Source organism: Camelus ferus, chromosome 33 (genome assembly GCF_009834535.1).
Source record: "Camelus ferus isolate YT-003-E chromosome 33, BCGSAC_Cfer_1.0, whole genome shotgun sequence".
Taxonomy (NCBI): Eukaryota; Metazoa; Chordata; class Mammalia; order Artiodactyla; family Camelidae; genus Camelus; species Camelus ferus.
Window position 1 is genome coordinate 7,769,953 of NC_045728.1, and position 13,520 is coordinate 7,783,472.

Genomic DNA, 13,520 nt, shown 5'->3' on the forward strand with positions numbered 1-13,520 from the left:
TTCTTTAACTTGAGATGCCTGGTTTTCTTTAGATAACAAGTGATCTTTTATTGTTCCAACTACCTGGTCTTTGTTGTAAAGCTCCTATATATCCTAGCTCCTCCCCTACCTCTTTGGAGCAGTCAATCTGAGAGGCTGTCATCCCGGCTCCCGCCAAATAAAACGTAACTCTTAATTTATTTCAGTCGACAGTATCATGAAGAGGCTAGACTTGATTAATTTTAGATTTACTTCCACTTCGCATTGTTATTTATTTTCTCTTTGTTCCACCACAATTTGCATTTGACTTTCCTGTACATTTGTGTTTTGTGATTATTTATCTGTGCTCTTCTGTTAAATTGGTAGTCTTATTCTTTGCATCTGCTCAAATTCAGTGTATAGTATCTAATAGATGCTCGATATAGGAAGGAAGGATGGAAGAAAGGAGACTCTTCAGAATACTGAAGACAGTTTTTACCCTGTCAAAGACAGGCTCAGACAAAAGCTTTTAGAAAATAAAAATAAGATTACTTGCAAATTTCACCAGAGAGTCTAGACTTTTGAAGAACTGGCTTACCAGCTAAAAAACACAGCAAAAAAAAAAAAATTTACGTTATGAAGTATTGGGGAGAGAAAATTCTTCCTCCTTTTTAGATTCTTCAACTGGTCTAATAATTAAATTGACAAAAGATAGATTAACAGAAGAAAAAACAAATTTAATTACCTGTGTATGGGGCCCCACAAGGACAATGAGACCCAAGGACAAATTGGGCAGTTGAGGCTTATATTCTATTCTGAGCTAAGGAGTGGGATAGGAGCCTGGGGCTTCAAAGGGGAAGAGGGCAATTCACAGGATGAGAAGAGCACTTGTTTAGTAATTAGATGTTTTTCTGCCATACAGATAGGTCATTCAGTTAAAAAGTTACCTCTCTTTCTGGGCCAGGCCCCCTATCTAAATTCTTTTAGGTAATTAAGGGAGGGATAAAAGTTTTTCTAGAGCCTGCTGGGTCTTGAATGCCTTCAGCTCCAAATAGTCTGCATGCCACAGCGGCACATTTTGGGGGAAGCTGGTTCCGAACTCCTTTACAAGTTTACCGTGAAACGTCCACTGTTAGAGTGGATAATGAGGATTTTCTAAAAGAACTGTTAAATCCACAGGCATCCTCATATATCTTTACACATTAGCATTGCAAAGACCAGGCACAGTGTTGCTTTTGTTAAGGAGTGAGTAATTGACAGAAACTGCTCAAGGTTTCGTCTGTCTTAGGGACTAGACACAGACAAGATGATCTTGTCTGTTTTCTTACGAGGGGAAGGGTGGTATTTATTTATCTCAGGGCACGTGGTGGTTGTAGTGTCCTGGTTTTGCTGCTGCTGTTACCATGACTGCCTTTACTCTTGACCCCTGTGCACACTTACCCATAATTTTACAGGGAAGGTGGCAGTTTCATTCCCACAGCCCTCAAAACGAATAAAATCCAAAAGGGTTAAAGGAGCCAGAACTAGTGTACAAGGTAGATTTTTTTTTCCTACCAAAATACAACAAAGAAGACCTTCAGTAAAGATAGATTTCCCAGGTCAATTTATTTTTTCCCCCTTTGTTTGAAAGCAGTTGAAAATGGGAGGTTGAAAGGAAATTCTTTTGTCATGTAAATCATTTTACTTTCAAATGCATTTGTTTGTAAATTACAAACTAAATGTCCAGATTATAATGGTAAGTATTCTGCGAGATCCTGTACAAGGCCGTCCCCCCGGGGAAGGCATGAGGGAGCATGGAGAGGAGCTGGCTCTTTTGTAGCAACAATTTTTCTTTATACTTATCTACATTTCCACCTCCACACATTCCCCCAATGGTCTCTACTTTTTTTAATCTTATTTTTTTGAGATGACCCTACAAGTTTAGCCTGAACTGACTCTGTGTGTCCTCTAGAAATCAGGCTTGTTCTGTCACGTCTTGAGACCCAGAAGGGGTGAAGCCAGGGATTTATTTGCCTGAAAACTATTTGGAAGGAATGTGAGGAGGGGCTTAAGTTCTTGCAGAGCAGATGTTTACTAAACCAAAGAATGGTTGTTTTTAGTGACCATTACCCTGCTTGTCCAGGATTGCAATCACAGGGAACACCTGGCTTAGAAGATCTTTATACTAGGTCATGAAGACTAAAGAACAAATAGTGTATTTGGGAAAATTTGTAAGGAAAATTAACATTGAATAGGCTCTTTACGTTTGTAGACTCTTCACTTTGGGGGTGAGATAAAATAGCTTGATAAAGAGGAGGAAGGACACTTCAAGCAGGGTGAATACCATGTACCGAAGCTAAGTGATGGAGTAAAAATAAACTTTACATTTTTAAGAAAATTGATATTATAATGGTTAAACATTGGCTTTGAGGCTAATAAAGCGAAACAGTTGATCTGCTTGGGTCTTGGTTCTCTGGGAAGTTAGGGCTGAAGCCCCATTTACTTACTTACCGAATAGCAATATGGCATCAAAAGTAGTGTAGCCAAGAGCGGTTCCTCAAAATTTTTCTCAATTTTTTAAACCTATTTAAAGTTCATGTTTCTGTCACTTCTAAATCCCTCTCACTGCTCCTGGCTCACCCTGCACTGTCATCAACTCCACCTGTCAGGCTTCCTGAGCTAACTGATAGCGTCCTCATTGATACATTTGCAAAGAGTAACTTTGAAGTGTTACCCTACCGATTCGGATGTTTGAATTTAAAGGAGAACTACAAATCAATTTAAAAAATGTTAAAATAAATAAATTAAATAAAATAAAATAAGGGAGAACTGTAGAAGACTCAGGATCATCCAAGGCCAAAAATAATTGTTCTGCAATGGTAGATTTTCAGCAATAAATGATTTTAGACAGGTGACTACCTTGCTACTATGAAATCCTCAACCACTGAATTCAGTATTATATTACAGTGGTATCCTCAACCATTATAGGCCTATAGATTCTGATCCCCACTGTTTACCTAAATCTGACCACATGTGCCCAATTTATAGCACAAAGAAATTCAAAACCACAAGAAGTAATGATTCAGTACAAAGAGGTAATTTGTTCCTAATGTTTACATATCTTAGAATTACACTAGACTTCTGTCTTATAGAAACACACACTTAGGGCCTTGCTTACCTCGCGAAGTTGTTGTGAAATTAACCAGAGTTGCCTAACTTGGGAAATTTAAAAAAACTAAATAAATGTTATGAACGTTTTGTCTGGTTTATATAGTTTATTGTGATTCCAAGCTATTTTACCCTGTATGTGCTAGCTCATATTCATCTTATTTACTTTTTCTGCCAGGCCCTAGAAAATAGTAGTGATTTGTAGTTATTTACAGCAGAAAAGATAGCTGGGAAGAATCTGAAGGTGGCAATTAAGATAACCATTGAAGGCATAACAGAAGGAACAACAACAAAAAATTTTTCAGAGGACTCTAAGAGATGAGAATAGACCACAACAGAGAAAGTGAGGCAGGTGGTACTCAGGGGCCAAGCAGGCAGGCCCTCAGCAGTAGTAAAGGTGCCAGCTACCAGGATGGTGTTGGAGCAACTCCAGCCCTGGGAGGGGATCCAGGAGAAGCCCAGTTATTACAGATGTTGGGGTTGGTGGAAGGTTGGGGAATGAAGGAAGGATGCAGGCAAAAGCTCAGTCTTCAGAAGTCACTGAGACTACAAACAGACCCACCTGAGTTTAGGAGCTTACCAACCTCCTGCTGCAGGGGAGGTTTGGTCCTGAGAATGAGAAGAACAGCATGTGGAGAGGATCATCCAGCTCTGGGGAGCCACACAGAGGCCAGGAGCATAGCTGAGCCTAATATGTCTTTCTGTTCACAGCACCACTTCATGGTTCCTTTTGTGCTTCTTATTCTAGAAATGCTTCTTCGTCGTTCACGAACGCTATTTTCTCAAACCCAAACTCTGAAGCTATGTTTTCTGGGTTGAAATCTATCATTTACTAGCTGTAGGGCCAAGTTACTTCACCATTATGTGTCTCAGTTTCCTCATCTATAAAATAGAAATGGTAATATTAACATAAATTCACAGGGTCGTTGTAAAGGCTACAAAGACTGACACTTGCAAGAGAACTTCAAATAGTACCTAGCACACTGTGAGCACTGGGCAAATGTGTGCTTTATCATTATCTTTATTTTTTAGTTTTAGTTTAAAAAGTTTTATAATTAAAAAAACTCCTCCCCTTTATTTTTTACTTTGAGAAATTTCATACTTCCTTCTGACTTGGGTCATCTACACACTTCATACCTGAATTTGTAATCTCAGCTGAAACCATTGCAGAGCAGAAAACGGACACATCAGAATAATGCTCTGAATCTGTAAATGTGGTGATAACTCGATCTGAGTTTTCAAAGGGCTCTCGGAAATTTGCTCACTCCTTTCTGACTCTGTACACCATTTCTCATGTTTGTACCTAGTAATTATTTTCAAAACCCAGAAATTTCCCCAGACACTCTGAGGCATCTGGGTTCTGAAACAAAAGATGGCATTTCATGTTTTGAGAGCTAGGAAAAACCAAGTGTTTTTTCTTAGTGATGTTTGCCCACTTCAGAGGAAACTGACATGAGTCATTTTCCTGGCAGATGAATATTTAATCTTTTCAATGTTTGCACGATAGATCCAGACTTGTAGTAGCTAAAGCATACAGAGGGAGGCCATCTCTAGGAAAAGGAAGACTAAATTACAAATACAGGTCAGGTACAAAAATTAATATGTATTTTTAATGACGGGGAAAAAAATCACAACAAACTGCAATTTTAACGAGCAACAAAATACTATAAATACAACACAATTTAGAAAAATACAATGTTTTATGAGCTAAAGCTTCTCTTATTAACCAGTGTCCCTATGCTTTTAGCTGCAAATTCTTTGATCGTTCAATGATTTTGTAGTATCAGTTTCTAAAGAGAAAATGGAAAGTTAATTTAGATTTCCTCTGACGTGGTTAACTGACATGTGTTTTTAATTTATTAATGTTTTAGAGAAGTCATTTTTGGCTTCGTAACATATCATTTGTAATAGATAATTGTATATGATTCCATCAAATTTAAGATAAACGGCTACAGGACATTGTAAAAGTATGTGGTGCATTAAAGAATGTACACCTGACAATAGAGAATTTCTGCTTTGAATAAGCATCAACGAAACTCTGCTTGACTATTTCTCACATGACCAATGATGGGAAGAATTTTTCACACTCTTGCTCCTCACACTTCTGGCTCTAAACATTTTATTTAAAAAAAAAGTTTGTTTGTTTGGGTTTTTTAGGGGGTGGAGGTAATTAGGTTTATTTATTTATTTATTTATTTATTTTTAGTGGAGTACTAGGGATTGAGCCCAGGACCTCGTGCACACCCACTCTACCAGTGAGCTATACCCTCCCCCTGGATCTGAACATTTCAAAACTTGCTTCTCCTCCATTACCCACTCTTGGGGAAATATAACTAAATACAAAATCTCCCAACCCAGAAAACCTCTCCACAAAGGTAACAGAGAAAGAAAATACTTTTATTATTAAATAAGCATTAAACAAGAATCTGAGGCAAATTGCAGGCTGGCAAATCACAAGGGCTTTTGCAACGACAGAAAGAAACAGCATCTTCTCACGTAACGAAGCAAACACAATCCATAATGTACACATTTTCGAGATAAACAATAACCAGTCCTCAAGTAAGAGGAATTGACAGCACCATCTGCAAGACATAGTTCATCCTAGATTCATCTGGTAATTGGAGGGACCATCTGTGTTCGCTAATTGGTTTTAACCAGAGGAAAAAATGCCTCTCATATCTTTATGTCAGGAGAGCTCTGCAGCTTGAAGAAACCCAAGTAAGGTAGGCTCCTACCCTTCCACAGAAGCCGTGAGATACAGCCCTCTCTCCCTTGCTGTTTACGTTTCAAAAAGATGGCGCCACGTCCTTGAGACAGACATTTCTCGGTCATTAAGCTAGCAAGAGGCCTATTTAGCTTCTACAAAAAAAATTATATACATTTCTAACAGGCAAAGGAAGACCTTACAATTAGAAATTTTCTAAAGTCTGTGCTCCAAGAAAAGGCAAAAGAAAGAAGCCTCTTCCTTTATTTTCAACAGGGAGAATTAGCCTCTTATTTTTCATCTGTACTAGTCCTCACACCACATATTCCAGTGCTTGCTGGAAAAACCTCCAGTCCTGTCCTCCCAGATCATGACATCCAAGTGAGTCAGCCTGGCAAGTATTCCTTGCGAGAGCAGGGCTTGTGACCCCAAAATATGTCTCTTTGGCATAAGGATTATTTTAAGCAAACTGCAGACATGGGAGAAGGCCAGAAAACTGAGAAGTTACCCTTTTGTAAGAGACATTTATATGTATAAGGGAAAGCTTTACTTGTGAGGGTGTCTCCCTCACTATACCAGGAAGAGGGGGGGTGACCTTGGCTCCAGAAACTCTTTATCAGTTCAGAAGACAAGAACTTAAATTTGTAACAACTTTACCCTTGGTTACTGTACTTTTCCTGGTAACCTCCCTTAACTGGTTCCCCCCACCCCCAACATCTTCTTTTGTCTTTAGCTGAAGATGGTATTTTAGGTGGTGGCTTTGGCCACTTTGGTGAGTTACTCAGTGTCCTGGGTCTCTCCCATGTACACAGAAGTTATACAAGTTACGGAATTTCTGGTTGTTTTTCTCCTGTAAATCTGTCTTATGTCAATTTGATTATTAGACCAGCCAAAGAACCTTCTAGCCTTCTAGCAGGCTAGAAGGAAATTTTTTCTTTCCCAACAATTCCTAGGGCTATTTGTTTCCCTCATAACGAAGTTCTCCATTTAACCCTGGTCCTCTCATTCCCTGAGCACAGCACACTCTAGGAAAGAACATGAAGGGGAAAGATGGCTTGGTCAGAAGAGTGGACGAGCATCACTCCATCCTGTACCTGGAACACCACTGTATCCTCTAAAATTGTCCTGAGGATAAGCCAACTCTACCTTACCAGATTTCTTACACTTGGTGATTTATCTCTCAGAGCTTACAGAGTGCTCTCTTTTAATTCACTTTACTAAGTGACCTCTTCAATTTCTAGACATATTTTTAAAAATTACAGTTATTAATGGGCTTTCAGTCGTTTCCCATGGCAGCTCTCAGACCTAAATTACATCAAGATATATGATCTAGCAGTCTGATTTAAATACTCAAATATTACAAGACAGATAAGCTGTTTGCTGAATATTATATAACAAAAGGATGGCTTGATCAAAACATATAAAGGAGTTCAGTAGGGGGATGGATGGATGGCTGGATCAAAAGGAATTCTCATTTAAACAAGATATTTAATTGCGAGAAACTCAAGATCTAAAACTCATAAAATCAGTTTTTCTCAGCCTTTGATTAATTATCTCAGGAGTACTGAGATGATTGGTACCAATTAGAATTTAGAAAACTGGAAATTCTTCAGCTTGACTTATGAATAAACTTTTAGTGAGACCTCCCTTTGCTCCTGGGAGTCTCTGGAGCACATCCACGGAGACTGATGTCCCAGAGGAAGCAATGAAAATGCCCCACTAACAAATCATTATTTTGAGAGAAGAAATCTTGACCTAGATCAAGTGCGAACTGATCTGTTAATCACTTTCAATACAATTCTTGTAAATGCTGCAAAAAGCTTGCCATTTCTTGAAAGCTGTAGGAATAGAATTCAGCGATTGCATAACGACACTTGCCTTAAATTCTAGAAAGATTTCTTTTCCTTGTGCAAAAGGAGAAGGAAATTTTTCTGTTTCAATTAGACTGCCTTGATAACCAGTCTCTCCTTTTATTTCAGTCCACTCGTGGACAAGGACACTCAGGACCGAAGTGTTTCCCAGGGAATCGTTAGTGCTGTGAGTATTGTGTTGCCACAGAGAGGGAAAAAGTATTATTTTTGGTAAAGTTTTGCTGCTCTCTAGAATAAACAGACACAGTAGCCTTGCTGCCTTGAAGCCCTGATGTAAATTCTAATAAATGAATTTCAGTCTCATGTAGAAAATCATAACAATAACTTGGACTTGGACCTTCTTAAGTAAAAGCAGTATTAATTCACTGCATCTTATCACAAACCATCAATCCTTGGGGTGCATTCCAGACTGATTGTCTTTATTCTCAACCCAGCTTAGAGCAGTTCCCCAAGCAGTGATCCTTGATGCACTTCCCTTGTGGAGTTTATAGTACATACTCTGGGTGCCCCTGTTTCAAGACTGTACACCATTGGGCACCTTCAAATTGACTACATGATCAAAGTCTTAAAAAAACTGAAGTTGGCCTTTATCAACAATTAAGAAACAAAGTGACTAAGCAAACAAAACAGAACAAAAAACAAGGCTTGGGACATACTGCCCTTAGCCCAAATCCAGAAAAGAAATATGTTAATATTTTTCTACTTTTTTTCTTCTTTTGAGTCTATGAAAAGATTAAGAACCATGACGGATGCTTGATTGCAACAACATAGCTTAGAGAAAAATGATTCAACTCCATCTCAAACCATTGAGCATTAAGTAGGTGAAGAAAGATGTCTGTACTCAGGGCAGTGTGAAGGGCTGAGAGAATGACCAGAACGCAGTAGAAAACACATAATCCCAGATGGAGCAGAAAGATTTGCATGCAGCAAAACTTACATAAAGAAAAGCTGGAAGCAGCAGCAGCCTCGGAGACAAATTATTCAGCAAACAGTCTCTATTAAAATGTCTCCAGCATTTGAAATACACAGATAGTAGCATTTTACAAACATATGCACATACTCAGTATACATAAATCTATAGGTAACTGGGGACACAGTGGCCACAAATTTTCCATTTATATAATCATTCAGAAAACATCTTTTTGAGGGCTTATTTTGTGCCAAGTTCCCTGCTTAGGTCCTACAGACACTATTGCTGCCCTCAAGGGCCTTAGAGTTTATGGAGGAAGCCAAGGAAACAGGAAATACAATCTTCTAAGTGTTCGGGTGTAGATAAGCACAGGGTGTTATGGAAGCACGTAAGAGCACCTAAACTAGAAGAAATGGGAAATCAGAGAAGGCTGCCCGTGAGGTAGCTCCCCAGCTGAGATCCAGAAGTCAGACAGGGCCTAGCCAAATGATGGGGGTTGGGGAAGGGTATTCTAGGCAAAAGGAACAGCATGAACAAAGATTAGGAGAAGAGGGAGGCTGGAGGCTGGCACCTTCAGGGAACTAGAGCAAGGCTTGGCAAATTGTTTCTGTAAATGGCCTGATAAAAAGTGAGTATTTTAGGCTTTGGGGGCCATCTGGTCTCTGTTGCAACTACTCAAGTCTGCCACTGTAGCACAAAAGCAGCCACAGGCAATCTGTAAATGAATTAGTGTGGTTCCAGTAAAACTTTATTTACAAAAACAGGGCCATAGTTTGCCAAACTCTGAACCTGGGTAATTCAGTAAGTATGGAGCCTAGAATGGGGAAGGAAGAAGGGGAAATGGCAGAAGCTCAGGCTGGAAGATGAGGTGGGTAAAAGCAGATCATCAGTGGCCTTGAATGTCACGCTAAGGAGTTCGGATGTCAATCAAGGTCCTGACCATGTCACTCCAGAATCTTGAAAGAGCTCATTCAGTCACCACCTGCAGCCCCTTCCTCCATAAAGCATAGATAAACAAGGAAGGCTGACACCATATTTTACACACACACACACATTTGCCCCATGTTAGCAAACCCCCAAGATTCTCCCCTCTAAAGACCTCATGAATCCATCTTGCAAATTGACTTACAGGAGGCCTGACCCACCTGTAAATTTATCAGAAGTGGACAAGCCTGACTCCAGCTTCAGCTCAAGTTCAATTTCATAAACATTAATTAGATCCTTGTCTGGAATGCTTTTCCCCTCCATATTCCACTCTCTTTTCCTATTGAACTCCTCCAGGACTCAGCTTAGGCACCTCCCTCTCTGGAAAACCTTCATGAACCCCCACCCAGGTTGGGTAAGGGGTCTCTTCCTGTTGTTCCCAAAACAGTCTGCGCACACCTCTCCATTTTCACTCACTGGGCTGTGCTGTAATTGCTGTATATGGTCTCTCTCCCTACCTGAATGATAAACTCCTTAATCCCCTAGCAGGACTTGGAACATAGTAAGCTCTCAGCAAAAGCTTGTGGAATAAATAGGTCTCATTCTGTGGAACTGTGGAGTGTTTAGCCCTTAGAAATTGTGTATCGGCCAGGAGAGCATGCCACTCTCCTCTGTATGGGGAGCGAACATAAATCTGTATCTACTCTGTTTAGAGGGACCAGGCTCATGGCCAGCTATATCCCTTGGCCACTGGTACAAATTGAAATACTTTTCTGACTCATAGTTTCATAGAAAAGAACTGGGGCTTTTAACATTATAGACAAAAAATAATTCTTTCCTAGTGCGATCTGTCCATCAACTGTGAACTGCCTCTTTGTGCTAAGTTTTCTATATATTTTGAAAATCATGTGATTCATTTCATAGCAACTTATCTCACCCATTGCAAAGAAGAAACATATGAAAGAATATCCCAGTAAGACAGGAAGTAGTTTTACTGTTTTCTGGTGAATTTTAGTGGAACAGAAAGTGTTCAACCTATGAATCTACATTTACAAACAAGAACGCTTTACTTGGTATAGAAAGATACTCAGTCACAAAGGAAGGGTTTAACAGGAATACACTTCCAGGATTTCTGGTCTGTTATCCTTAGCATTTGCTAGGCTTTTCACTTTTTAGGTTTGTGTCTATAGATCTTTACCCAATATGCATTGGATAGGTTCTTTCATGTATTAGGATCTGACTCAGTTGGTCTTGGAATTTTGAATTAAAGTTTAATACATTACCCTGCTTGCTAAGCAATTCTATTCATTTAACTTGGAATATTTTTTTAGTCTACTTTAAAAAAAAAAAAGAGTCTGAGTTAGAATTTGGACAGGGGTTCTTCAGAAAAACATCTGTTCTATTATCTGGATGGTATCTCACTGCTAACAGGTAACAGCAATGATTTTTAGTTAAATACACACACGTGTGTGTGTATAAAATCAGCTCCCTTAAACATATTTGTGATGTAAGTCAAGAATTTTCTTTCAGATGATAAGAGGAGAGTGAGCATTTACTTCTTATGAGCCAGCAGCTGGGCTTATGTAGTCATATCATTATATACACTGTTCATTTTAAATAATTGTGTGGCATATGGACAGATAAGCCACCACATCACAATGATTATTCTGATAGCTGTGTAGGGGTGAAAAAGTACTTTTCCAACCCATCAGTTGTACTTGGTATTTTCAAAGTCCATGAAAATCTGGTTTAGCTGCCAAAGGAACAAGCCAAATTATGAGTAAGGAAGCAGTGCTTGGTATGTGTGTGCACGTTCGGGGGGTGGAAGGGAGGTGTCCTGAAGGACCTTAAATAGAATCAGAATCCTTTTTTTTTTTTTTTCCGGTCTGAACTTTGAGTGTGAGATTCTAAGGAGCTAGCTTCTTGCCTGTTGCCTGTCTTCCCAGAGCATCCAGGGACATGAGAAATGGCACTGCAGTCAAAGAGTTCATCCTCCTAGGCTTTCCCGGCATCCAAGGACTGCAGATCCTGCTCTTCATAGTCATCTTTTTCATCTACATATTAACCCTTGCAGGTAATGGGCTCATTATTACCATTGTCTGGGCTGAGCCCAGGCTACAAACTCCAATGTACTTCTTCCTTTGCAACTTGTCCTTCCTGGAGATCTGGTACACCACCACAGTCATCCCCAAACTGCTAGAAACTTTTGTGGTGGCAAGAACAGTTATCTGCACCCCCTGCTGCCTGCTGCAGGCCTTCTTCCACTTCTTCCTAGGCACCACGGAGTTCCTCATCCTCACCACCATGTCTTTTGACCGTTATCTGGCCATCTGCAAGCCCCTTCGCTATCCCACCATCATGACCAGCAAGCTATGCCTGCAACTGGCCCTCAGCTCTTGGGTGCTGGGCTTCACCATCGTCTTTTGTCAGATGGTACTGCTCATCCAGTTGCCATTCTGTGGCAACAATGTCATCAATCACTTCTACTGTGATGTCGGTCCCATCTTGAAAGCAGCCTGTGCAGACACAAGCATTTTGGAGCTCCTGGGTCTCTTGGCAACCATCCTGGTGATCCCAGGGTCACTCCTCTTCACTGTGATTTCTTATATCTATATCCTGGCCACCATCCTACGGATTCCTTCAGCCACTGGCCGCCAGAAGGCTTTCTCTACCTGTGCCTCTCACCTGACGGTTGTCTCCCTGCTCTATGGAGCTGTTTTGTTCATGTACCTGAGACCCACGGCACACTCCTCCTTTAAGATGAATAAGGTGGTGTCAGTGCTGAATACTATCCTCACACCCCTTCTGAACCCCTTTATTTACACAATTAGAAACAAGGAGGTGAAAGGAGCCCTAAGGAAGGCAATGGCTTGGCTGAAGACTCATCATCCAGAGTAAAACACGAAATACATGGAAATGAACTTGATGCAGATACAACAATTAACTGTGAGAGGATTCTGAATTAGATAAAGAGATGCAAGAAAATTATGATGGAGCTTATAGGGGACTTAGTGTGTAAGTCCCCTGTAAGTGGACCAGGAGTCCCCCTTAAAGCAGAGAAGTGACTTATTCTTCCACAAGGAAATCCCACAACACCTTCAGATGCATAAGGGAAAATTCAGGACTTTCTCAAGTATAAGCTGAAAGTAGAAACCACTCAAGTTAGAGACAATGGTCAGTAACTTAAGAAAATGTAAGGAATCCTGTCTCTCTCTTTGTCTATAATCATCCTCTTTGCCTCATCTCCTTGTCAAAGGCATAAAGCATCCCACATCTCATTTTCTCACTACTTGTCTTCTTCATAGTAGAAGTCTCTGTAAGTCTTCTAATCAATTCTGATGGTCTTTCAAAAGTGTTTGAAATGAACCAGGTTTTTGTTTGACAATGTCTCAACAAGGGAGCTTCTATCTTGATGTAATACAAATTTTTAGATAAACCGAAAGGAGTTTATTGCCAGATAATATACCAAAACTTGAGGACATCGTGTGAAAATTTCCAATTGGATGATGACAGTTTCTATGCTTCAATCTAGATAATCCATGTGTTTAGGAAACCAGCAGATGTCTCAGAGCCAAAATAACTGTGAAGGCTTTCTTGCTGGAACACTCAGCCCCAAGGTTACATTAAGTTCAGAGCTTGTAGGTAGAGTTAGCATGTAGTTCCTTAAGGCAGGTGACAAGCATATTGGTTTCACCTTGTTCTAGAGTAAGACATCTGGCAGAAAAAGTTTTTCAGAGAATGATCACGCAGGTGAGCCAGGCTGTAATAGTGACTATTAGGGATGTGCCTCTTGCAACAGCAAGAAAAGACTATCATTTAAAGCCCATTGAAAGTATGATTTTTAAAGGATTATTGTGTATTTCTTTTAGTATTGAATTGAAAATTGCAAGTGCAAAACAAAGTGTAATGAGGTAAAACTGTTATTACCTGATTTTATCTTAGAGAGGAGCGATCTTAGGGCTGGGCGGGGGAAATCGGTCATTTGAAGGCAAAGAGAGAGACCCAA

The 13,520-nt window shown here is 39.9% G+C and overlaps 2 protein-coding genes across 4 annotated transcripts in view; one reads left to right on the forward strand and one right to left on the reverse strand.

Moving 5' to 3' along the window:
- The window catches only part of TMEM225 (transmembrane protein 225), a 58,936-nt gene that overhangs the window by 39,046 nt on the left and 6,370 nt on the right, over nucleotides 1-13,520 (reverse strand). The window lies entirely within an intron of this gene.
- On the forward strand, nucleotides 11,428-12,412 carry LOC102522638 (olfactory receptor 6X1). Its single transcript, XM_006180284.2, has one exon. The coding sequence runs from the start codon at nucleotides 11,474-11,476 to the stop codon at nucleotides 12,410-12,412; it is 939 nt and encodes a 312-aa protein (XP_006180346.1). The 5' UTR covers nucleotides 11,428-11,473.